This window comes from Scatophagus argus, chromosome 11 (assembly GCF_020382885.2).
Source record: "Scatophagus argus isolate fScaArg1 chromosome 11, fScaArg1.pri, whole genome shotgun sequence".
Taxonomy (NCBI): domain Eukaryota; kingdom Metazoa; phylum Chordata; class Actinopteri; family Scatophagidae; genus Scatophagus; species Scatophagus argus.
The window spans coordinates 17,341,603-17,367,694 of record NC_058503.1 but is presented as its reverse complement, the minus strand read 5'-3'; the positions used below and the strand labels follow the sequence as shown (position 1 = coordinate 17,367,694).

The 26,092-nt window shown below is 40.3% G+C and overlaps 1 protein-coding gene across 5 annotated transcripts in view; it reads right to left on the bottom strand.

The window, feature by feature from the left end:
* The window catches only part of stxbp5l (syntaxin binding protein 5L), a 118,756-nt gene extending 94,508 nt beyond the window's left edge, over window positions 1-24,248 (bottom strand). For all 5 annotated transcript variants that reach the window (XM_046403390.1, XM_046403391.1, XM_046403392.1 and 2 more), the window contains exons 1-2: window positions 23,235-24,248; window positions 6,295-6,392 (exon numbers count right to left, since the gene is read on the bottom strand). In XM_046403390.1, coding sequence (XP_046259346.1) covers window positions 6,295-6,392; window positions 23,235-23,402 — 266 coding nt within the window. In that variant the 5' untranslated portion in view covers window positions 23,403-24,248. The remainder of the gene's footprint in view (window positions 1-6,294; window positions 6,393-23,234) is intronic.
* Between the last annotated feature and the right edge of the window lie 1,844 nt (window positions 24,249-26,092).

Genomic DNA, 26,092 nt, shown 5'->3' with positions numbered 1-26,092 from the left:
ACAGAAAGATATCCACAAAATACCTTTAAAATTTACACTCAACGGGAGGCAGAGAGAAAAAACAACAACATGGGCGTAAGGTGCTTTTCCTTCGCCTCCTCTGACTGGCACTGTAAGGGATCATCATATACCAAGTAGGAAATGAGTGGTCTTCCAAAAAAAACTAAAATACGTGGTTTAATGGAACCCAGAGAAAAAAATGAGGACTAATTAAAGAGGAAGAGACAAAAAGACAAAATGACACCACTAAAACACTACAGCTGCCAGTTTACGGATTCAACCTATTAGCAAATAGTAGGAGAACATGATGCCAAAACAACAGCAGCTATGAAGAACATATGATGTAAAATTATAAAGCGTTGGTAGTAAGGCGTATAGGATAAATTCAGGATGTAAAAGAGGAGAAACAAGGTTGAGGGACGGTTATATGGTCAAATTTTGAAGACTTTTTCATGATCCAGTGTCAAACTTTGCACTTGGGTGCATTTAAAAATTAACATGAAGAACATCACCCGCTTAACTGAGCAACACAGAAATGTGTTCAGACCGACTTTAGTGTTGCGTAAAAAAAGCCCCCTCATTAATTAAGAGGATATTTATGATCTCACAGTACGTTAGAGTTTTTTGGGCTACAATCAAGATCTGCTGTTGTGTACTCACAGAAAATGTTGCTATATCAAGGGATATTAATCAACATATTGTTTCAGGCCATTTATGACTCCAAAATGCAAATGAGTGGAGATTTTCAATTTTGTTTGTTTCAAATTATTTTGAATTCAACTACATAAGAACTGCGTAAATAATGATCCAATGGTGTCACTCTGGGAACTTACAATGTGCATTTTATGAAACAAATCGACAACATGATTAATCACTGAATGAAAAAACAATATCATTAATCAATATTTAACTAATAAAACATTTCACTCTGATTTACAACAAACTGGCACAGTCATATTACTTTTTCTTTTATTCAAGAGATAAGCTACAAGGTACAGCCATTAATTCTATTATTGTGCACCCTACAAGAGTTAAGTAACGATAGAGTGCACTCAGTGTGTGGCCATGAGTGGCTTGCTGCTTCATCCCTTTTCTGTCCTGCTATCAGAGCAGCACTTTTGCTTGCTCACCTTTGGCTGTAGCAAAAACTGCCATTACTCTTGTTTACAAATAGAGGGCTGCAAATCCTATTACGTGTAATTCAATCAGGACAAAGTGAGTCACTAGGCACGGCTGTGCATGTCTCGTTGTGATTATGTGGGCATGCGGTCATATTCATGACTCTGGGTGTGTTGATAATGAGCTCAAGTTTGGAAACATAGCTTGTGGTAACAACGGTGACAGAAATTATGTAATTAGACCATGTTGTGTGCAAAAACACCCACCACTCGTGATCTGGATAGTATCTGATTATAGCACTGATCACCTTCTGTAGTAGTTGAGCTACTGATGGCAAAATAGTCATTATGTTTGTAGGCCTGCTCACACAGTCAGCAAAGCAAATGACACAGTGTGACAACGATGAATGCTTAATTGATGACAATCTGATGGTATTGTTTGTCTAACTAACGCTGCAAAGCTGTCCTGTCACACACACTGTTAGACTATGTGATTAATAATGGACTGTAACAGTAGCTGTGTGTTTACACAAAGTGACCTCCTCCCAATGCACACTCACACTCCACTGCCCAAATTAGGTTTACTAATTGCTTTATGCTGGTCACTGAATGAACATGTGGCTACTATTGACAGAATTCATCACCCCAAAGTAAAACTGCAGTCTCTTTACCCAGCAACAAGCAAAGCACTCTAAGCAGTAAGCACAGGCAACTCAATCTGATAACTCAACACCGTCCACAAATCTCTGGCAAAGCAAAAGTCAGTCATGTCAGTGCCTTGAATTGATAGAGGATGACATGCAATACCAGCTGAAGTCTACTGATTTACTCTGAGTTGATATCACATCCAGACACATTACAAATCAGGTTCAAAGATATTTATAAGTATCATGTTCCAGTATTACTTACTCTTGGTTGTCAGCTTATTAGGTACACATACAAAGAGGCTAAAGACAATGTAATCTAATGTGACAGCCCTGCAATGGATCCTACCTTCATTAAAGTCATAAAGTTTAGTTAAACTGTTTTAGAAAGGTAGTAATTTAATTTTATGGTCATTGTACCACTTTACCTGATAAACTCCCAAGTGAGTGTATATTGAGACACACTGAGCTTAGTGTGTCATGACTTACATCAAGATCAGAACCCAAGAGATATAACCATTAAGAATCTGCCTAATTTTTGGAGCACGACATGTGACCCTGAATTAAATTATCTGCGGTATGTTGTTATACATTACACCATTAAGAGAAATATAATATGAGAAAATACGTGAAAAATTATTTTGTTAATCAGAAATTGTTTTATTGACAACAGAATATAAAGCAGAAACACGTGATGATCATATCAGCACAAAATGATACAACTAAATAATAATACTGAATTGTCACACAATTCTTGTAATGTCTCAAAAAGAATCTGACAATGATTTATAGTATTGCTGCTTAAGTGATACATGGATCAACTGGCCTGTGTGTGATAGAACTATCTCTGTGTCCTCCTCCCTCCCACCACTCCTTCCCGTTCCTCACTCCATGTCGCAATTCATTCTTGTTCTTCTTTTCTCTGATCTGATTGACTGTTATGAGAAGTGACTGTCAACCAGCCTCTGGGCAATTCTATTACCTGAACCCTTTACTGAAACTGAATCCACTTCCACTGCGCTGTCACACACACACACACCAACACCAATAAGACATCATCCACATACACACGATATTGACACAGGTAGGTGGCACACATGGATGCACACTAAGCAAGTAAACACACAGGTTAAGGGGCAGAGAACAGAGAAAAAAAAACACATGAAAACACACACACACATTCACACACTCCGACACATTCGTCACTCTATTTCTCTATTCTATTTGCTCTCACTAAACCAAATCTCAGCATATTTTGGTAATGTCACCCCAAGCCGGGGGAGGAGTGTCCTAGGAGCCCACTGCAGAGAGCCTCATTGCCAACACACTGCGCCAGCCCTGACGACATCGTCACTATGCACCATTCACCAGAGCAGGACCTGTCATACTGTGACTACCTCAGCTGTTCAGATTAAATATGTGACATTTAGACACCCTGCAGGCATTAATAACACTGTCCAAAACAAATCACTATAAAACGGATTGTAGCAACAGTAAGAATGCTCATGCTTGTTTGTTGTTTCTTGATCACTGGGGGGTTTCATTTCCACCCACTGCAAAATCATGATTGGGCCTGGCATTAAATTTGAAAGAGGAAGTGATTTGTCAATTAGGAAATGCAAATAACAACACAGGGTTACATTACGTGGGCGCTTACTAATTCGCACCAGGTGAAATCATGTAGGATGAGGAGGATGAGGCCACACATGAAGCCAGAACACAATTCCCACACTGGTGACTTTGTGGCAAGATTTATGCTGTTGGATTTTTCTAATGACATGGCAAATGCATCTCATGTGGATTTGTTTTTTTTAAACCAAATAGGCTTGATGATCAGGAAAGTTAGCATACAAGCCACATTTTCTCTCTTTCAGCCAAGCCAAGCTGTAGCTTATGTAGTGATACTTGAAGCCTACGATGACATATAGGAATTTTTTGACAATCAGTTGCTATGTTTCAGAAAAAAATTGCACAGCACCACTTGATGTTAAGAGCATAATACATATTTCTTAGATATAAACTATCCTACTCCAAAAAAAGCAAGAGTAGTAGTGAATATAGTTGCCTGAATAAACAAATGTAACTAAATGTGAGTGTCATGTAGCGTTTGTGGATTTGTGGGTGAGTACTGTTGAGTAATAAAAATTTAAGGATGCTATAATCATGACATTATTATACAACCATTGCTTTTCTGATCACACTAGTTCAGCTCCTTTTTGCTATGTCCTTAAATCACATCACACTTTCAACAATACAATCCTGTTGCCGTCCTCCCTCTTAGTATTTCAATGATACTTAACGCTTCCTTCCCTCACTCACTTTTCTGCCAGTTGTTTTTCTACCCCTAAAGGCATACCAGAGATGATTTTAGCAACTCCTCAAGCTAATGAAGTCTCGACAGTTTCTAATGTCCTTTGACCACTAACGTCTTACCACAGACAAAAGCATTAAGTGTTTGTTACTCTACATCCTCTTATTTTCAAAACTCTGGAATGAAAATGTACATATAAAACCATAAAACAGAGACAAAGGAGGTATGTAGTTATTTATCAGACTGCTAAATTATCAACCAGATAATGGAAAAATTTACACTATTGCATATCAGCTGGTAATGAAATTACAGCTGTTAAACAGAGACATTAATATGAAGCCAAATTGTTGTATTTGTGGTGCAGTTACATACATGTGCAGACAGGAACAAAATGTTTTCTGATTTAAAAGCCAGACTACACAGAAATTCAGGTACATTGATCACTCTTCTGCCTGTACTGATGCACATAAACACCCAAACTGTACATGCTCTTAGCCACTCAGGGAGTCATGCATGTCTACACAGCACACACTAGCAAAAGCACCTCCTACAAAGAGCCCACATAACCGCAGTTCAACACAGTCGATCAATAGAGTCATTTAAATGTTTAACTTGGAGTCTGCGGAGATCAATACAGACTTCTTAACATGAACAAAATATATTCTTGCCATATGATAATGTGTTGCTACTGTAGAAAGCAGCGACTATGGTATCAGGTCAGTCGCAGTAGAAAAATAGAAGAGAAAGAGACAACATACTTGCTCTAAATTGCTTGTTTTTACAGGCTGCACAACCCTGGAGAGATTGGGTGAAATACCCTTGGTTGGTTGTGTGTGCAGCATTAAGTGAATGACAGCAAGACTAAATATTGTACCACCTATGAAAGAAAAATAGAGAAATTCCTGCCGCCACTACCACTGTATACAGTACTAATACAAAAACTGCATTCAAAAAGCAATCAGGGAAAAAAAAATAGAGACCATGACAGCAGATGAGAGGTGGACATTCAAACACCTGGGAAGAAAAGAAAGAATACTCAGGCAGGCTGTGAAGGACAGAGGAAGGGTGAATTGAATAAAAGAAATAAAGAGGGGGAAAAAGCATCCTCTAGACAGAAGGAGATGGAGGGTGAAGCAGAATGAGAAACAGCCAAATAGAAAAGTGTGTGTGTATTTGAGAGCATGCAATTGAGTGCGAGAGAGTCAGTGACAGGCCACATAGGAGCAGAGGAAGGTGTGTGCAGCATGTCAATACCAATGCTAAGTCACTCAAGGGCTTCCATCCAGGTGAAATCTCAGCCTTGCTTCACAGTCAGGCATTCATTAGAGAGATATAGAGAAAATGGAAGGATTAAGAGGGAGGGGGAAGTAAAGGATATCAAAATATCTCCATTTGGCTGAGCTTATCATGTAATCAAGTCACATTTTGGTCTCTTTTCATCAGCTATTCCCTGTGACATCAAAACCTACTGTGCACCTTTACCTTTGTCCTTAACATTCAGATTCCTATTCTCCGTTTCTTTGCCTGCCTTTCAAATATTCAAACAATGTCACATCCCCCTTTGTCACTATCTCATTTTTCCCTATGTTTCTTTCAGCAGAGAAATCATTCTGCCCGTCCATCAATTACCCCAGCAGGACCAGCAGTGCAACAGCTGCAGCATCAATAATTGTTTACTGCCTCGACCCTACGTTCCCTGAAGGCAAACTGGGAACCCTGGCTATTTATGAGAGTGTAATCTCCTACCTGGGTTGCGCTCACATGTCCTCTTCCATCCCTGTGACCAGGTGACCCAGGGGACAGGCCACTGGACAGACAGTTCTAAGTCTGCAACATGACAACCGAGCCACATGAATTGACAGAGATGGGAATTAGGAAATGAGGGGGGAGGGGTGGAAGAAGAAAGACCCTGCCTGGAGATCCACTAGCAGTGCCACAGGTTTGTGAAAGAGTAGACTGCAGCATTTCAGTGAAAAGAGCTGCAATTTCTCCTTATACTAATAAAGTTTATGAATTATTATTATTATACAAAAAATGCTAGCAACAAATATCTTAATGTTTTGTGCCTTGGATTATGTTTCACTGTTTTTGTTTATTATAATGTACGATTATAAACAGTGGCAAAGGTCAGATAATGTATTTTCTCTAAGTCTATGTATTTTGTAGTGAGTCTCCAGAAAGAGGAAGGGAGGCAGTGGGGAGATGAGGGGGCAAAGGATACATCCGTACACCGCCTGATCTGGAGCCTATGGCCAGGATCTTCTGCACAGGGTCAAAGGCCAAAGCAGTGGGCTGGTAAGGGAAACCATGACGTACTGTCTGTAGGGACAAAAAAAAAGAAGTACAGAACAATATTTTAATTACACAAGAAAAATATGAGCATCATATGGTAATTAAATGATTTTTATCCTTTAATGATTTTGCTTGCCTCGATGACATTCTACAGTGTGGCGAATCCAGCTGAAGCTTGGTCATTTTGAAATGCTAAATGCCCACTTTCAAAAACTGTGACCTTTAATTCTGTAAAAACAGATAACTAAATCCTCTGAAATGTTATTGTCCTGGGATTAAATGGTTAAATGACAAGGTAACTGCAACAAGTGTTTACTTATAATTGTCAGCAAACAATTTTTGTGATAAATGTCTATATGACTTTTGAACACTGACCACTTTACTTTCTGTTAAATGAGGATGACAGAAATCAAAAGCTTTTAAGTGTTAAGAAAGATATTTTCAGCTGTCTGCTGTGGTGACAGGCTAATTTTTTATTAATGCTTATCGTCTGAAACTACAGATTCTGGCTGATTTATAATGCTTAGTATAATGCTTCAGTCTACTACTGATGCTCCAGCAAAACATGATGACTGTGAACAACTAATGCATTCGCAGATAATGTTGTAAACACACATCTTCCTATTATTTCTTGTATTTGCACATCATTTTAACATTTAGGAACACAGAACACATTTAAGATGTACCTGAATTTCAATGAACTAAAAGCTAATTGAAATTCAAAAACCTAAAACATTTACAAGGTCAACAGCCTTTTATTAATAAAACATGAAGAGTTTGCTCTGCGTAATTAGCAAAGAGAAGCTGCAGTGCTGCATCGGGACTGAACTGAGAATGAACTAGCATCAACATTCAGATGCCAAGGCCTGACTAGGCAAAATGACACCATTTCTCACACTCCCATTCTGAGGCGCACTGCATTCACTGCAACTGTCCGCCGTTAGCCGTGTTAAATTTGCCAGCAGTGCTTCAATTACAATTAACTGCTCTGGAGGGATGTAGAAGACATGGAAATCAACAGGGCTGAATGTAAATGTTGTAAACTGCTTTACCACTATTTGACTGTTTGAAACACTAACACTGCTACATATTTGCATTAAAATTTTATAAAAGATCAGATCATAGTTTCATTTTTCTTAAAAAACTGATGACTACACATAAGAGCAACTGTCTGTCACAGAGGCGCTGCTTTTGCAAAGCACTGTAAAATAACATAATTCCTAATTTCGTACCATAAACGTGAATAACAAACTTTTCTCCTGTCAACCTGTCTCTATTTCATTCTAAAATAAAGATTTTTGCTAACAATCTCATAATGAAGACCATCTACAAGTGCCTGAAATCTCAAATCTCTTTGAATTTTGGAGTGTCTGATTACTCTTACTATTAGGCGTGGTGAATAGGTGAACAAGGGACAAGGCACAGCCAAAGAGTCTGGTGACTTTATATAATCCCCAGCTAAGCATTGCTCACCTTCAAACTGAGCAGAGGTCTCACCAGCCACCACCGTAAAGATGTTGTAAACAATGTGCAGGGCCTTTCATGAGAATAATCAATGCAGCTTACTACTGCACGTAACAGTACATGATGTGTCCTTGTAGTCACTAAATCTGGTCAACATTAGTGACAATGAAGTGCCTCTGGCTGCACAATGCACAGAAAAACGCCCATCAGTTCCCAAAGCTGATGGGCAGGCACTTGATTATTTACAATTTGAAAAATTCTTGAAAGACCTCAGGCATTAATAAACCTGCAGTTATGAACCCACAATGAAGTAATCAGTGGCTTGTTTGTTAATAATATAATAGCCATTGCTGCCTGGTCCCCTCCCCCACAACACACACACACATACATCATCACTGACACAAACACCTTTGTCTGGCTACCAGAATTGTTTTAACCGGGGCTTTGTGCTATGATTAAACTGCTGATGAATGAAATGGTTATGAAACACACGACAGAATCACTCAGTGGTGATCAAACTCGACAGAGGAAAATGAGAAAACAACACAGACATGAGCTGAATTCTAGTGTAGCAATGGGGCAGAGTGTGAGTCTGTGTTATGTGCTATATGCATGCAAGCTTTGCACATCCAGTATTTCTCATTCAGTAAACAAGAGCTCCTGTGTGTGAGTCCATAAGAGCTAAATCTTTATTACTGTTAATAGTTAGACATATCGCATATTTATGAGCGCAATTATATGGGTGTATGACATGTTAAATTCATGATATATTTATTATAAAAAGGTGTGTGTGTGCGTGCGCACTGCTATAGCATGCCAATTAAGAGTACCTGACCTTCAGAGGTACATATATCAGTCTTTCTACTAATACGTGCACAGTGAGGTTCTGCTGCTACATTTGGGCCAAGAGTGCCTTGCATACAAATAGAGTAGTCAACAATTATATAGATAACCTTTATTTAAGAGCTAAAAACAGCAAAGCTAGCATCATACAGTATGTGGAATCTGACTTTCTGAATAAACACATCCATAATGAATCAGCAGCCACTCAAAACAGATTTCAAAAGGCTGGCTTCAATATGATTAATATATTTGCAACGTTCTATTTCATTTGCTGTGAACTCTCTTTTGAAAGTGCATGATGTACACTGCCTGGGCTCGCACAGCAAACAGCCATTTCTAGCATTCTCCTGTCAGTTATTATTTTCAGTAACGTCACCTCTTTTACCCCAGATTAGCTAGCAAACACTGAGCAGAAATCTTAGGCATTGCAATTGGTGTAATGCTTGTTGCTCTTTCTCTTCTACCGGTGTTCTTCACACTGACACTTCAATTTAAACAAATGGCCCAAAAAACACTGCACAAAAGGGCTGGGTCAGGTATTTGAGCTAGTAAGTGTTATAAAAATTAAAACATTTGATACTTAAAAATTTCCCAAGTAATCACACCTTCCCTGGTGGCCATAAGAACACTTAATAAATGCAGAGTACATATGGAACTCTCTCACAGTTTGCACCAATGTATGTGGAAGGCACTTCATGCGGAAACACACACATATCTAAGGAAGAACCTGGTTAGACACACATAAATTCACAACACTCATCCTTCAGGTCTTGCCACCAGGCTCCTTTCGATTCTCCAGCCCAGCTCTGGTGCACTGTTGCTGGGATACAGGAGAGCCACCCTCCACATATACATACAAGAGAGTCAAGAAGTGGTTGAAAAACACATTTACTCTGGTGAATCTCAGAGCCGCTCATATATATTTTAAGGCTGAAGCCATAAAGGCATATTTTCCTGTCTTTCAGTGAACGTGTTTACATGGAGCGTGTGTGTGGTGTGTGTGTAACCAGGTTCGCCCATACTTGCACCTTCTATATATCTATATTTTATTTATCTATCTAGATTAATATAACTCCACCTCATTGTGGTTTTCCCTTGACTGAAATAGAGGGAGAACATTTATTCAGCCAGCAACATTTCAAAGTCTGATTCTGTAGCGGTTTGCAAATGTTATCAAGCCACGAGCCATTCATTCTGTTGCTGTGCAGCAACTGTTAACCTGCTGCAAACGACCTGCGTTATGGCTGCCACCTTAATTTCAACTCTGCTCTCTATCCACCTCCTCCCCTTTGTCTTCCTCTTTTGTGTTGCTTTCTCTTCCCCACTCATACACAACCTTTATGCACACAAGCCCAATGTTCAATCAGATAACCCCACACAGACATCCCCAACCCCCAAAGACTAATACCACCTCATGCCACCCACCATCCTCTCTCCCTCTCTCCACACAGCATTCAGCTGCAGAGCTGGTCTAGACCCCTGCTTCTATAAATAGCAAGCAGCACCCATGTCTGCCACCGCCAGCGAACTGTGCAATGAGCAGGTACTGTATATCTCCAAATACAGATCGACGCAGTGAAATATGACATTAAATTCTCATATATGTTATGTGATTACAGTAAATGCCTGTAACATTTTAAGTGATATGAAAGTACAAAAGCTAATACTAATTTAACACTATTTAAAGATCTTACATATTTGCTGTTACCATATTGTATTAAGTATAAGCATTGTATAGCCTGTGGATTTTTCTCAAAAGCGGGTGCCTGAGAGTGCAACGGAAAATGACTTATGAGTTCTGTCAAATACCCAGATTTGCTAAACCTGAGGCTAACAAATCAGATTTGAATACTCTATCTTTTCTCATGCTTTCTTATTAGAAATCACTAATGTACAAAATGTTAACGTAGCGGGCTTGGCATATTTAGCCTGCACTTTTTTTTAAAATCACAAATGTGGTCAGTGTAAGATTATATTATACTGGCTTTAGCTAAAAAAACAATCATTTTAAGAGAAGACTGGCAAAAAGCCAAAATATTTGCTTTCTGACGGTTATGTCTGTTTGACTACAAACTGTTTGTTAGGGGGAAAAAAATCCTCTTTTAGGGCCACTCCATGATCAAGAATGGACTGCATGTTTTAATAGATCAACGAGATCTACAATCTTTTGAATCTTCAAAAGAAATCTCTTATCTCAGTAATAGTTATTTCAGCCAACTAGAAATGCATCACAGCAGGATGACAGGATGTATGACTGAAAAGGTGTTGCCATAGTCACACTGACTTACCAATGATTCCTGAGAAATGCAGTGTAAAGACATAATGACAATGAGCGCTATTGGTACCAAATGCATACAAGTGGCAGCCTTTCAAATAGCTGATGTCCCACAGTTGATATCACAGTCCCTAAACCACCATAGAAAATATGCTACTGTTTGTCCTGTTAGAATATAACTAGATGCATTCACACTGACTGCTTAGTGCCTGTTTCCTATTTTCATCCTGTATATTCTTAATAAAGACAATTTTCACTACTTCAGACACACTGCACAGGCACATATCAAACGCTCAAACCCAGAGTTAAGTTTTATCACTTTTCATTAAACTCAACACTGCCAAGATTTTTAAAAATGTAGATTTATAGATAACAGCTAATAAAAGGGCCAGAGTGAGAGAGAAAGTACGGTGTTTTGTTTTAACCTGTTCACAAGGACCATTTTGAAAATTAAAACTTTATGGCTCAAGAGACAACAAACTAAGCTACTCATTAATTTACTAGAAAACCAGAAGGAATCACTTAAGGTTCATTACACCCAAGGTGGTCTGTGGTGTCATCACTGAAAACACATTTGGCTGGTGTTGGTGTCACAAAAAAACTGTGCAGCAGGTGCAGTCTTTGCCATATTGAATAATGAGCGCAAAAATAGCATGTAATTCCCTTTTCTACCCATTATGTGTACTCTTCAGAGCTAGACAGGTAGTCAGCGAGTTGAAACTGGTCCAATTTAATGATGGCTTCACAGCTTCAGCCCCTCAATTTTACACGTGGCACTACACGGCAACATCAGTTGGGACACATGAGTAATCCACCGAGCAGACTCTACAGAGTGACCTTGATGGTGCTTGGCTACATTTACCTACACATCGACAAAATCACAAGGGAAGCATTGTGCACGCAGAGCAATAACAAATGGAGGAATGGATGAAGTTCGCAAATGTAATGTAGTTTGAAGCAAGAGTACTGACAAGTGTTAAATAATGCATAGTGAGAGTGGTATGCGTGTGGACAGCGCAAAAAAGCAAAAAGAATGGAAATTTACTGTATATGGGAGGCCACAGGCCTAAATGTGCATATTTCTTGTAAAAAAAAAAATATGAAAATTACTTTTTTATCTCTACATAACTTAAACTTAAGACATAGCAACAAAAGCAAGATGGGCAAAGAGGGATGTCAGACTATCATGCACTTCATAAAATGGGTTTGATACACAACAGCCTGTGTTGGAAGAGTAATGTAGAGGCAGGTACATTTATTGCAGGAATACTGGAAAGAGGTCACTGGAAAACTGGGTGACTTGCTCAACACATCCTTTCCAGAATCTCCTCAACTTTGTCTACTGGGAGACAGAGCTGAATTACCAGCCGGCTTAGCACCGGCGGCATTCATCACTGCAGTGAGAATTATTCTTCGCCACTAAAAGAGTCAGAATCTACTGACTGGGGTCAGATGATGACTGATAATGCTTCCTTTGAACTGAAGACAGTTAGGTTAAATGAGCACAAAGGAAAATGCTGCCAGGTATGGGATCATTTTTTTGAACTTTATGAAAGGTGTAAGGTGTCTATAACATGTAAGAGGAAGAAGACTATTATTTTAATTAACGTCCTTCACAGCTGAATACAGTATTGAGCGTGCATTATTATGTTCATGTGCTTACATGTATTTTTATCTCTATTTAACATGGATGTGATGTTTTATATTCATATTTATGATGTGTGACTAATCCAGAGCCTAATAAAAACTCGATCATCACTCAGCAGACATCAAGCAAACTCTCCACTGCAACAAGCACACAGTTACATTACATTGGTCCCTAACAAATAAGAGACTCCATTTTCAATTTCAGTGGGGCGGACAAACGGACAATGCACTATGAAGTAATTCAAATGTAAAGTTTTTAAAATAAACAAACAACAGGTGCATTCAGCTGTTAAAAAGTCATTTTCAGTAACATGAATAGCTACCGTTATTGGCTGAAAACCACCACATATCAAACAAGAAGCTGACTGAGAGCGTTTGTTTAACATCTTTTGATAAAATGGGAACGTAACTAACCTTAAAAATTCCTGAGAGATCAGCCTGTCAGTCCTTTGAGTGCTTGGCTTCAAAACGCTGCTGGGACAGCTCTGGCTTTAAGCTAACTTTAAGCTAGCTCTTAGCTGTTGACAAACATTTAGCTAGCAGTTAACATTACTGTCTCGTCCATTCCCGTGGTCAAGATCTTGATAAACTCCTTCATCTATCAAAAACAGCCGCGTTTCTTTTCCCTCGGTGGCAGAAAATAATATAACAAAACCAATGGCAGGACATAATATACGCTATGAACTCCTTTCTAACGATCCCAAGCAGTTACTGGGCGGGTCTATGCCTGTGTAACACCGAATTTTGTGACCGTTGAATTTTGTGACTATAGGCACCGCTTTTGCTGCTGGCCGCCGTTAACTCACTCAAGCAGACGAATTCGTAACGCAAACAGTGTAAACTCAAACACAAATGAAATGCGCCATGTTTGTGTAGAAACACCTGTTATTCCCATCGTAAACTTACCCTTAGCTCAGCTTGACTTTAACCCTAACCCGAACCATAACTGGAGAAAAATTTGTGTGAGACAACGGCGCGCTGTAGCAACAGCGCCCCCTAGAGTCACAGAGTTTGACGGGTCACAGAATTTGGAGTTACACCTATTACAGCAGGAGTGACCAAATCTAAACCCAACGGTGAGCTGTGTACAAAAACGAACAGTGTAGTATTGTGAAGATGCATAATGGTACTACTTGACTTAATTTCTGTGTAAAGTGTGTCATCTGGCCATGCTCAGATTGTGGAAATATTAACTGGGGATCCTACATATTCACAGGACATTTTTACCTCAGAATAAAATGTGAGCAGTGATGTGTCTTGTCTTGGATTTTATTTTAATAAACATAAGAACTTCAAAAACAACAACAAGAGGTACAGTGTACTCTTAACTGCATTAGAAACAAATCAACATAAGTGTGCTTCTCAAAGCTTGTGTTTATCTGCATTACTAAGTGAGCGTATTGTACATACACTTTGTGTGTGTTATGTGTTGCATGTGTGCACACAAACTGTGCCGCTGCATCACCCAGGTGTTTTAGCACCTGTTCCCTCAGGCTAAATGTCAAGATGAGAGACAGTAGTGCCATGAAAAGTGGAGCATTCCCTTCACATACGTCTATCCCAACTCAGAGAGACTTAACAAAGTCAGAGCACCCATGAAACAAACAAAGATACGCAAGGCTTCCCCCACCAGTGTTTGAAGGGAGATATTTTGAGGTTGCTCTAAAATCCCTTTGATCTAGTCAGGAGCAGCCCAAAATCAAAAAAGAGGCAAATGTGAACATTGGGGTAGAAGAGAAGACGTTTGGAAGAGGAGATCAGGGATTTCTGAATGTGAAGCACAAGTTGAAACTCAGTGGTTTCGCAGCACAGCAATATTATTAACATCACATTATAGCAAAGTCCATTTGTGGTGATTTACTGTGAGCAAAACCTTAAGAATAGCCTTTTTTTGTGGTACAAAACTGAACAAAAGCAGGCATCAGAGAAGAGTTTGCTTATTTTTGCGGTGGAAAAAAAAATCAGGCACAGGAAGTAATGTGATATTCATTAAAAACAATTCATCTAAAAACACATTGAATAGTTTAAAGTGCACTTCGAACCGGTACGGCAGAATGTGCAAATAACGTGCCAAAAACAAGAACTTGCTTCATTGATAGAACACTCTAAGAAAAACATCCCTACTGCTTCATTGAGAGGTGATCTGAACCAGCACACAAATGATTGACTGGCACCAAAATCTGAGAAAAAAAATGTTTTAACAAATGCAGGGTGTAAGTACGATCACATTAAAACTCCTCTGAGTGTTTTTTTTCCAGTGCGATTTGATGTTTTCCAGGGTGCGATTCTTTATCATGCTGAAACCCAAAGGATGATGGGACTTTCATTCATCACTGGGGCTTAGGCTGATCTAATAAGCACTTCCTCCATGCACTAGCCGCACAACACGTGAATGCACACACAGACAGAGAGAGAGAGAGAACAGCACACGAATGTGAACAGGGTGAGAATGCAGTGTGAGAGCTCAGAAGTATGAAAACGAATGAATGAGCCTGGATAAGCTTCCCTCCCTCCTGACTTTAGTGGGCACATTTGTATGAGAGCTGCAGACACTGTGTAGTGGTGTTATGTGTGTGGCCAGGGGGAGTGGGGACACTCATTTTATGTCTCTGTATTTATATATATATTGTCTGTAAGAATTTATGCATTTAGATTGCATCAAAATAGTGTCGAGTGAATAATGAGCGTTTCTGGAATGTATGTATAACCACAGAGACCCTTGAAAATCCTGCACAGATGCAGTATTCTATCTGGCAGCATGTAACACGAACCCATTTAGGGTCAAATGTGATTGCTGTTAAGCATCTGTCTCTTCAGATGAAAGCATGAGCTCAACAGCTACATATACACCATTTTTGTTGTATGTACACATGCAAAGCAGGGCTCTCTTGTTTGTGAGTGTGTGGAGGAGGTGATTGTTGTGACTGTATGCTCGAGCTTCATGCTGTGCTTTCATGCAGCCATGGGATCAGAAACCTGCTATGTGTGGTTGTTGTGTATGTGTGGTTTAACCTTTTAGCCACAGTAGCGGGCATGTCAGTAAATCAGCCACGGCATCGGCATCATGCCTTAGGCTCAACAAGAAAAGTAGGAGTGAATGGTCACGTGTTCCTACCCACAACGCTGTCATGTAACATGTCTCTCTGCCCCCTCATGATCACTGAGATGAACCCACATTCACACATGGCTGATTTTCAAAATGAAAGCGTCTTGTCTCTATATGCGTTTCCTGAATTTCTGGTTTTTTTTGTATGTGTTGAAGAGCTGCTTAATTTGTTTTATGACAATGAATTTGAAAAACTGATTTAGATTTCATCCGTAGCCATCAGTCTGCAAGTTAATGTGATTAGTTTGAGTGATTAACTTGCATACTATCATGACACTGTTGTCTTTGTGCATGTTAAAAGTGAATCTACAAATGAGTTAAAAATTTTCTTTGTCAGTTAAGCAAAGCTGCCTATGTAAAATGCTGAGTCACTATGAAATAATTTGATGAATACCTTAAAAGAGACATTGTGATCTTTGGCATCTGTTTTAGCATTCTGTTACAATGCTGAAACACTAGGAAAACAACGAAAACAAATATGTTCCCTCTTCAATACACTGCAAGGAATCTTGTAGATGCTTCTTGACTGGTATAGAGGAACCTTGAATAATCTAATGAGGTCTGTTTCTATATTAGAATAATATATTTTTTTTAAAAAAAAAAAAAAAAAAAAGCTCCTACATGCTTTTCTCAGCTTCGCGATACTTTAAGAGAAACATTCAGTAGATGAGGTTTGTCAAGTGCCTGAGAGCCTTGAAAGCACCACTTAAGAGACGAGGGATCCACTAACCACTCAGAGAGGCACAGAGAAGAACTGCATGTTGGTTTAAGGCTTTGCAGCAATTCCAAGTGGATTGTTTTCCATAATAAAGTTTCAACAAATTTTAGTCATGCACTGAAACATTGTGCTTGCTTTGCTTTTGCTCAAATTTTCCCCCAGAAATGGCAATAAATGTGTGAAAGTACATTAAATGCATTAAGTAGCAACATGATGGACAAAAATTAAAGAACACAGGAACAACAGAAGACAATAATAAAGCAACATGTTCAATAATTCTGGGTGTCATGCTATGATTGGTCAGGAGCAAATGTATTGTCAGTCAGTCAAGTCATGGCAAGAATTTATGACTCGTCCAATATGACAAAGCATCCCCTCTTAACAGACAGACATATTGTGCAATCTCAGTTTAAAGGTTTAAGTCTTTATTGCCTTTTGTGATCCGTCAGTATAGCTTTAACGGCATGGGTCAACAGAGGATTTAAGATGACTGATTTCCACAATCTTTTTTATTCCCCAGGCTTAAACACTTATGTAGCCACTGAAAGACAAGCAATGATGACATGATAAACCAAGTAAAAATGTTTTGCGGACAGAGCATTTTAGAAAACTGTGAGGGCCTTGAAAGTCTCCTAGAGTGGTTATCCTTCATAGCATTCGTACTTAGAAGTCCTTAGACACTTTTCTATCATTCTCAATTTGACAAGAATTTTGTTCTCACAAGGAGTCGTGCATCACCAGAAATTATTGCAGTGGTTGATCGAGCACCACAACATGAAATCAGACCTCATGAGAATGAAGTGATGTAAAATTGACTGGTGCTGTTAGAAAAGCTCACTCCATTATATTTGCACAGCATGGCGTGAGGCAGGCAGTCTGCCGTCACCTACAGACAGAATGGACAAAGCATTTTGAAAGCCCACACAAAATCAAGAGGCGGCTATTTCTCGCTCTCTCAAACACACAGAGAAAGAATAATGTAGAGTAGGATTCAATGGCTCATGTTTACACAGCATTTTTCTTATCATACAGATCTGATCTCAGTTAGTTCTACTGCTTTTCCACACATGCCGCACGGCCACTAACGTTCATGCCAAATTGATATTTGGTCACATTCTGATGTAAATTAATTTAAAATAAAATAAAAAATAGTGAGGAACGTTGATGACTCTCCAAGCATAACAATATTAAGATGGACACTGCACACACACACACACACACAGTATTCCTCTTGAAAAGCCCTCCTCATCTGTCTCACTTGTATACAGTTTACTGAACATCTCTCTCCTCCTATTGCTTTTTGCCCCCCATCATCTCTTCTTAGCCTGACATCAACTCCTCCTTAATTGATCCCACACTGTGGCTTCTGACAGGCAGTTGACACATGGTAATGTGAGACTAGCTGGAAGTCGACCCACTGAATCATCGCAACCATGGAGATCTCGCACGGCGGCTCTGGTGAGGGAGTCAGATGATGTCATCTTCACAAGCCCATGTATAACAGTGTCAGAGGAAGGAGACGAGGCGGGGCTAACCTCTTAACTCCAACCATGAGTTTCGCAAAAAAAAAGCAAAAAAAAAAAAAAGTTTTCCTCAGCAAAATATGTGCACCTGACTGACTGAATAATTACTCTAAAGCCATTTTGCTTAGGGTTAACATACATAACATACTGATGACAATTTAAGCAAATAATATGAATTAATGAGAAAAACCCCGAACAAGCTAATATTCAGATAAAAAAGATTCTGCTGAGATTTATAATTAATCAGATAAATAATTTTCCACTCAAAAATGATCATTTAGTAATATCTAACAGCACAGAGGAATAATAGCATGCAGCCATGCCAGCTTCACTGTGAGACTGTGAGCTAAATGCTAACATCTACATGCTACTTGCTCACAGTTAAAATGCTAACATGCTAGTGTAGCAGGTAGAAAGTTTACCACGCTCAGTATTTAAGTTTGGTGTTTAAAAATGTACAAGTGAGGCTGACAGGAATGTCATTTAGCAGTTGTTGGTCACAATCTAAAGTAACGGACAAAATGAAACTTTGACATGACGGTAGCACTTGACGAAATGGAAGTAACCAAAGTTCATTCATCTTGTAACAGACATAAGTGTGTCTCTTGGTATTTGATGAGTCAACATAGTTGTGGCACTAGAGGACAACTCGCAGGATCACAGGAATTATGATTCGTCCTGTGGGAAACACAAACGCGTCCAAATTTTGTGTCGGTCCACAAAGAACATGATATTTCAGAAGATAAGTGGTAGAAAAGAATGTCTTTATCAAAAGTGGTTGGGATTATTTCAGTCAGGAACAAAAGTTGGCTGACCGACTGACTAACATCACCATCCCTAAATTCATGCTGTCACCACAGCTCAAAGTCCCCATAACAACCCTACATTAGACTTTTATGGACCGTATCTCTTAGCTTTACACTGCCATTACTTTTTTTTGGAAGGATCAGCTTACATCAGCTTACATTTGCCTGTGACTGTGAAGAGTATATTCAGAACTTCAGCTATGTTCTTCAAAGCAAGAACTAGAACTTTTAATAAATATGGAAATCGTCACTTTTCATTGAAATTCTACAGTCAGTACTCCAGTTTAGAGAGGTGAGGAAGTAAAATAACAACAGTAAGAAAAAAAAATAAATGAAAAACGGCACATGAAAAATGAATGAAAGCTTATAATTGAAATATTTTGTTAAAACAATTTTTTTTTTTATTCAGCACTGGCAAAATTGCCGTAGGGATTTAAGTTGGCAGTATTCACTATCCTGGTCTGAGCTGACTCCTAGGGTACATCCTAAGCTGATAAATTCTTTATTATGTTGACCAGCTTGCCGCTGCCCATCTGCCTGCCTGTTGATGTTCAGCAGGTAATGTACAGTGATGTTTTCCCAGATGTTTTTGAGTGAAATTAGCAGGCTGAATACCAAAACAATGAGCTCAAAGATGCTATAAAGAAAAGCCGAACAACCTTAATAACATTTACTCCAAACCAGCTATTAGTGAAACCAAATAAAGACCAACAGTCACAACAGCACAGTGAAAGTGATGTCATTTTGTCTCCTCCTTGCAAGATTAAATTGTCTGAGGCATGCATCCAGCTAGCTGCTGACTCTCATGTTCGCAGACTGTTTAGCAGGGCAATCATGCAACAAACTGTATAATCCACTTCTTTACAAAGCGCTCTTCTAGTTCGACTTCTGGATGGTGCTGTTGTGTTGTATGTTGGCAATATCTATTTGAAAGGGAGGGGAAGAAGGGATCCACGTGGTCAGAAACCTTCAATCCAAATGAGGCTCATTTGGATTGAAGCATGCATCATTACACCACCATCAGCGGTAGCTTGTAACAGTCACACAAGACAGAACGGATCCATGATTCAAGCTGTTTACACCAAGTCCTGATCCTGTCATCAGCATGTGGCACTAGACCAGAAGATCAGGATTTGTTGGTTTGCGCAGTGTTTTTCTACTGCTTCGTCATCCAGTTTTTATGACCACGTCCCCATTGTGGGCTTTTCTTCTTGTTCAAAGCAGCAAGACAACACAGTTGGCCTTTGCTGAAATGTCCCACCCCCCCTCTGCAACTGACTTCTGTTTTGGGCTGTTATGTTTCGCACACTTGTCAGCCTGAGCATGTCGGACCATTTCCTCTGACCTCCCTCAAAGTGTTTTCCAGTACCTGCTACTTACTGTAAGTGTTTTTCTGTTCTCTGTAACTTCAGGCCACTGAATGATCACACACTGTGTCCTTTTGGGTCTGAAAGTTTAATATACAGAACACTGCAGCCACTCAACCCCAACATGGTGCATCTTGTGTCCACAGTTTTGTTAATCTAATGGAGAGGACGGCTTTTCGTTTTTTGTCCCTCCATGTTTGGGTTGTGACTGTACTGTAGTAGTAGCAGTAAAATGAGAACTTTAGATCTCCTGTTCATGTTTGATCTTTGTATGAATGTTTGAAGTGTTTTTTTGTGTGTATGTTTGTTGCAGACACTTTTTTTTTAGTTTAACAGCAAACAATTCTACCTTTATTTTAAGCCAAGTCAGCATGTTATGGGCTGTTATGGTAAATAAATAAATAAATAGATAAAATTTAAAGAAATAGTGTTGTAGTTGGAGGTAGTTGGAGGTGTGGAATCTGTTGGCTTTTCAATGAAAACCGTGTCTCAGTGTCTCAGTGTCTCAGTTCCATAAGACTGAAAGCTGTTGGTCTGCTTTGTGGGGACTGTAAACCAGGAAAAACATAAAACCTGCCTGACCTACATCATCATTTAACCCCCTGCCTTCCTCCAGTCCTTCTCCTCCTCCTCTTCCTCCTCTTAAGTTCCATTAAGCATAACACCAGTACAACACTGCTGGGGTTGGTGTGGTGCATCGTGTTTGGTCACACGAGTGACTTATCATTCCGATAAATTATTAAATTATTGTATTTATCGATTAATTTAATTACCAACCTGCAAAACACAATTCAGCACAATCTCTCTGTCCCTCTCCATTTCTAAAACTCTCTCTGTCCAACGCAAAATGAACCCAGAGAATCACTGAGGAGGCCAGCAAGTCCCCATTCCCTCTGTTACTCATTCAGTCTGAGATTTCACCAAAACCTTATTTCAGCACCTCTGCGTGCTACAGCACTTTTCACTATAGGCACATAAAGGTACTGTATAATCCAAACAAAAATGAGTTGTTGCATCTTCCCACACTGCACAGTGAGGACAGAAGTCATGACTAACTTTGAGAAGTTAGCCAAGATGCCAAAGCCTCCCACGCATACTGCGCCAGCTCACAGATTTATATCTCTACTAGAGTGAAGATCCTATTCAATAATATTTGGGGAAATGAATGGAAATGGAAAACTTTAAGTGATTGCCCTGCATTACCCTCTGCTGTGTTCATATCAAATGAAAAATGCGTTCTAGTGGTATTAGCAAGCAAGTTTTGGAGTGACGTGTATTTGATTTTACATTCAGGAAACGTACGTGTTCACTTTAATCCATTTAAAGCATTTTTACATATATTTCCTATCAACATAATCCAAGAAACAATCGGTTTCTGCAGTGTATGATCTGCACGTAATTTGTCTCTTAAATTCATGAGGAAAAGTCAGGGCAGACACACACGAGAAAGCAGTATCCTCCTCAGATGATGAGAGAGCACACTCAATATCAAGGCACACTTCTTTTGCGCACTCAGTCTTCCAAGTATTTACTTCCTTTTCCCGTTTCCCGTTTCATTCTTTCTATCATGTTTTAAAGCTTTGCCTGGATTGAGTATCATAGTCAAGCATGAAGTTGCCGTCAGATTTATGCCTTAACCATATCTTTAGAAAAAGACGATTGATTTGTGGTGGACATTAAACAAACAATATCATGGACCTTACACATAGAACCTCTCCAACCCACCTTGAACCTTGAAAAAATTGACAAAAATAACTGGTGTAACTACTGCCTCTTCCGCCCTCTGCCTCTGCGCCTGTCTCTCGTTCCCTTTCATGCATACAGACATAGACATACAACCTGCACCTGCACAAAATTAAATAAAAAAACACTGGAGAAGTGGTGGGAGTGGAGGGCATATTTGCACACTCGTGGCTTTTCGTGAGCGGCTCTGTTGATTCAGTGCGCTCAATAACAACCCTGCATTAAGCCACTTGCTGAAAGAGGAGCAGCTTCCTGCATGGGACCAGGCAGTCATGCTGTTCTTTTCCAGCACTTTCTCCTGCCTGCCTGCCTGCCTGCCTGCCGAGGGTGCTCTGCAGCATCCTTTTCAGCTTGTGAATCAACCTCCCTTCCTCCTTCTCCACCTCCTCCTCCCCTGGTCCCTCTATATAGAAAATCTCACCAGTGTCACTCTGTCCAATAATAATATAGCTCCATAAAGAATCCGGTCTCTCTAGGGTTCTCAATGAATTATTCACAACCTTATCCAAAATTCCCCCCTTTCTTTTAGGTTGAGAAATAATCCCTGCAGTCAGCTCCAAAATGCATCCAGAAAAGGGCTGCAATGGGCGGCAGAGGCTGCTATAAATACTCCCATCCCCTCCACCCCCCAACCATCCACATCCCTCCCTCATTCTCCCTCCTTCTCGGTGAAAAGCACATCAGCTAGGACAGTACTACTGCAGGGTCCCTCCGCTGGCTCGCTGTACACTTTTTCATAGAAGGGAGGGACACCAGTTATGTCATCGTTCCTACATAATTCGTGCCTGCTTGCTGATGCAACGGGGAGGCTGCTATTCATCGGCTTCCTTGGAACTGGTTTAGATCACATGTATGTAGGCTACTGTAGCCTGTACAGCATGCTGATGACGGGGCGTAAATACTGCACATACTGGTGGGAGCTGGAGTGTACCCAATACTGCACACACACTCTGACACACATACATGCCAGCTTCACCCGCGGTGCACACGTGTCCGCGGGGGATAAACTTCACGCAGATGAACAATGGAAGAACCGCAATTGTGTGCGTAAACCATACAAGCCACACAGGCTGATAAGAACCGGAAACTTTCTAGGTTTTGAATGCGTTTCTCTGCTGTTTTGTCTAAAATTACCTCCACTCTCAAGGGGGAGCTACCCGAGGTGCTGAACTTTCAACATAAACATAGCAAACAGGCCCCCAAATCTAATGCAGCAGCTGGACTGTAACTCAAATTCAACTTTCTTGCGTTGCGGGAAGACATAATTTAGTCTGCATGCATCATATATGTGAATGCGAATCTGGAGAAGGCAGAATACAAGGTGTGCTAAGTGTGACTTCGAGTCCTGTCTGGGATGTTGGCCTCTTATCTACCCACCTTACACAGCTGAAAGTTTTCCGACACTAGCGTCTCTTGGATGTCGATTTCCTTGGGAGTTGGCGCTGCGGTGGGAGTCCCTGCCGCGCTGCCGCACGATGGGGATCCGATAGTCCCTCCCGGAGAGGAGGTGGTCAAGCCGTCCAACACCTTCCTAAACTTCTTCATTTTCTAACGCGGTTTCGTATATTTTCAAGGTAGCGATAGAGAGGAAGAAGACCACTCTGCTTTCTTTGTTTTAACAGAGTTCCCGGTCTCCTCTCGGGATGCAAGAATCCCAACTCGTTTAGGCTGCCGAAGAAAGAAAAACGTTGCTTCCTGCAGCAACAACAGGGTAAAGAAAAAAGATCCACTCACTCTCTCTCTCCCTCTCTCTCTCTCTCTCTCTGTCTCCCTCTCTCTCTGTCTTCCTCTCTCTTAGGTGCAATTTAAAAAGTCACACAGACACCTCATCTTGCTCTCTGGCTGTTGTCCACGAAAATAAAAATGAATGCGTCTGAGCCACTCTGATCTGAGGATCACAGCCAATGTTGCAGATGCAGGTCGCCTATCTCATATCAGAGCTCGCGCCGACGGCTACTGAAAGTACTCAACTTCATCTTCCTGCTGCATCCTGATAAAGTAACATCAACTGCCTTGGCTTGGAGAAAAATCCCACACCTCAACATAATCAGGGAATCGAGCAGCGATGGTGAAGCGGACAGATCACAACAAAAGAACTTTGAGCAGGTCGATCCACTCTCCCATCCTCCCCCCCAAAAAACACTTTCACAGCACTGTGGTTGCCATTATCAGGAAGAGAAGGAGAGGAAAACAGATTGAAGACGCAGAGGCGATGCAGTCAGACGCGGTTCGACTCCACTATCGACAACTCAACTATCGAGGAAAAGAAATGGGAGGAGAAAAAGCTGCAGTGGGTTGGAGGTGTGAACTGGAGGTTCATCTACAAAAGGATGCCTGTCGCTTTTTTTGTCTTTATATCATCCAGCTGTGTTTCAGCGTCGCTTCCCTGCAGTCCAGAGACAGGAGGCGGGAGCTGTCCGCGGTGCTGAAAATCATAACCAGCCAGCCCCGCCCCCCGCCTCTCTCCTCCCTGCTCTCCCTCACCAGCGATTGGGTGGAAGCTCTAAATCAAATATAGTGAATGATGAAGGGAAGGAACCTGGAAAACGGCAATTAGGCAACAGTTCACCAAAAATGAAATGAAATGTAATTCATTATTCATTCTCCCATACCTTTGTGGAGCTATGGCTCAAATAAAACATGGCAAACAGAGGTCTGAGAGGAGACTCAGTGAGAGCATCCCAGATGTTACATCCTCCTATGTGGATTGTTAAAGCTTTTTAAGACCGCTGTGTTGCGGCTTTTGTTAACAGCCTGCGTTTGCAGCTGTTAATTTCCTTCCAGGCGTCTCCATCGTCAGGATCTGTAGAGTGAGACAATGTCCATGCACTGATATCCATACCAGCAATAACTGGTACTGTTTCTGTAAACAAAAAGCACGATCTAGATGCTCCACATCACACTATTTCCAGCCCATCTTCATTGGATGTTGATATTTTATTTTGCTTTCCAACTCAGGCCCTCTGTACTCATCAAGCCCATCAGTCACTGTTCTAAATCCAGTCTAAAACCTCTTCAACAGCTGTTCTAGAAGCAATAAGGAGGCCACACATGCATGTTAAAACGTATTTGTTATATCAGTGTCTTTACCCGAATTTCATACTTTGCACTTTTGTCTCATTTTTATTTCCTCCTTTAAAATTTCTTTTCTCTCATTTTGTAACCCATCATAAGACTTCTCTTTCCAAAGGTGCAGCCATGCATTGTACATACATATTGATTCCATGTTAGTTAGAACTACTCAGAGATCTGTAGGTTTCTTTGGGGCAAAAGTCCTCTAGCCCCCCCCCCCCCCCCCCCCACTGCTTACAAAGAGCCGCCCCCACTACATAACAGTTGTGTTTGCAGAAAGTTGATGGAAAAGCACATTGACAGGTCTGACTGCAAGTACTGACTGACGAACATGAGTAAATACTAACCGAATTGTCATGCGAATTTGTCTCTGGTTAACGTGGTGGTTTCAAGGGCAAAGAATATCCCAATGGACAATGAAGAGACTGAACCCAGTGTCCTGATGAAAAGACTGCTGATATCAGGCATTTTCATGCATTTTGAGTAGTTTTTTCCACAATGCATTAATGGACTAAAACATGGCTTTGCATGTTTTAGACCATCAACCACCAAGAAAATATGCTTTACATCACCACAAACCATTTTCCAAAACCCATCACAAGTGTTTAGATTGATTTTCTACCTTCCAGGCAGCTATTGATTTCTATTCATTTCAGAATATTATGAAAATGACCCAAATGAGACTTGAAAAAAGCTTAACAGAAACAAGGACTGTAGTCCTTAATAATGTAATTTAAGTTAGGAGCAGCTGAGACATTGATCTCTCCAGTTAATGAGCCCTGATGCTAGAAAAAAAATGTTAGAATTCAAAATATCGCAATGAAAATAAAATAAAGTACAACTTAAGACTAAATGATCTAAGTATTTACAAGAAGCAGAAACCGTAAACCATAATTACCTTATTTGAATGCTCAGAACCAGTGATATTGCATAAGAGCTTACATCACCAACCTCTGCCCCCTGGCAATACTTGACGTTATGGAGTCAGAGCACAGCACACATGGTCTGTCTGTCCCATTCTCCAATCTAAGATCAGAAGATGCTTTGTGTCACTAATGCTGTCCTGAGCTCTGACAACACTACTCGCCCTGCAGATGTCATGAGCTCTACCCAACAAGTGTGCTTGACCCTTTTTGTCGAGAGTGTTGAGTCTCTGCATTTGG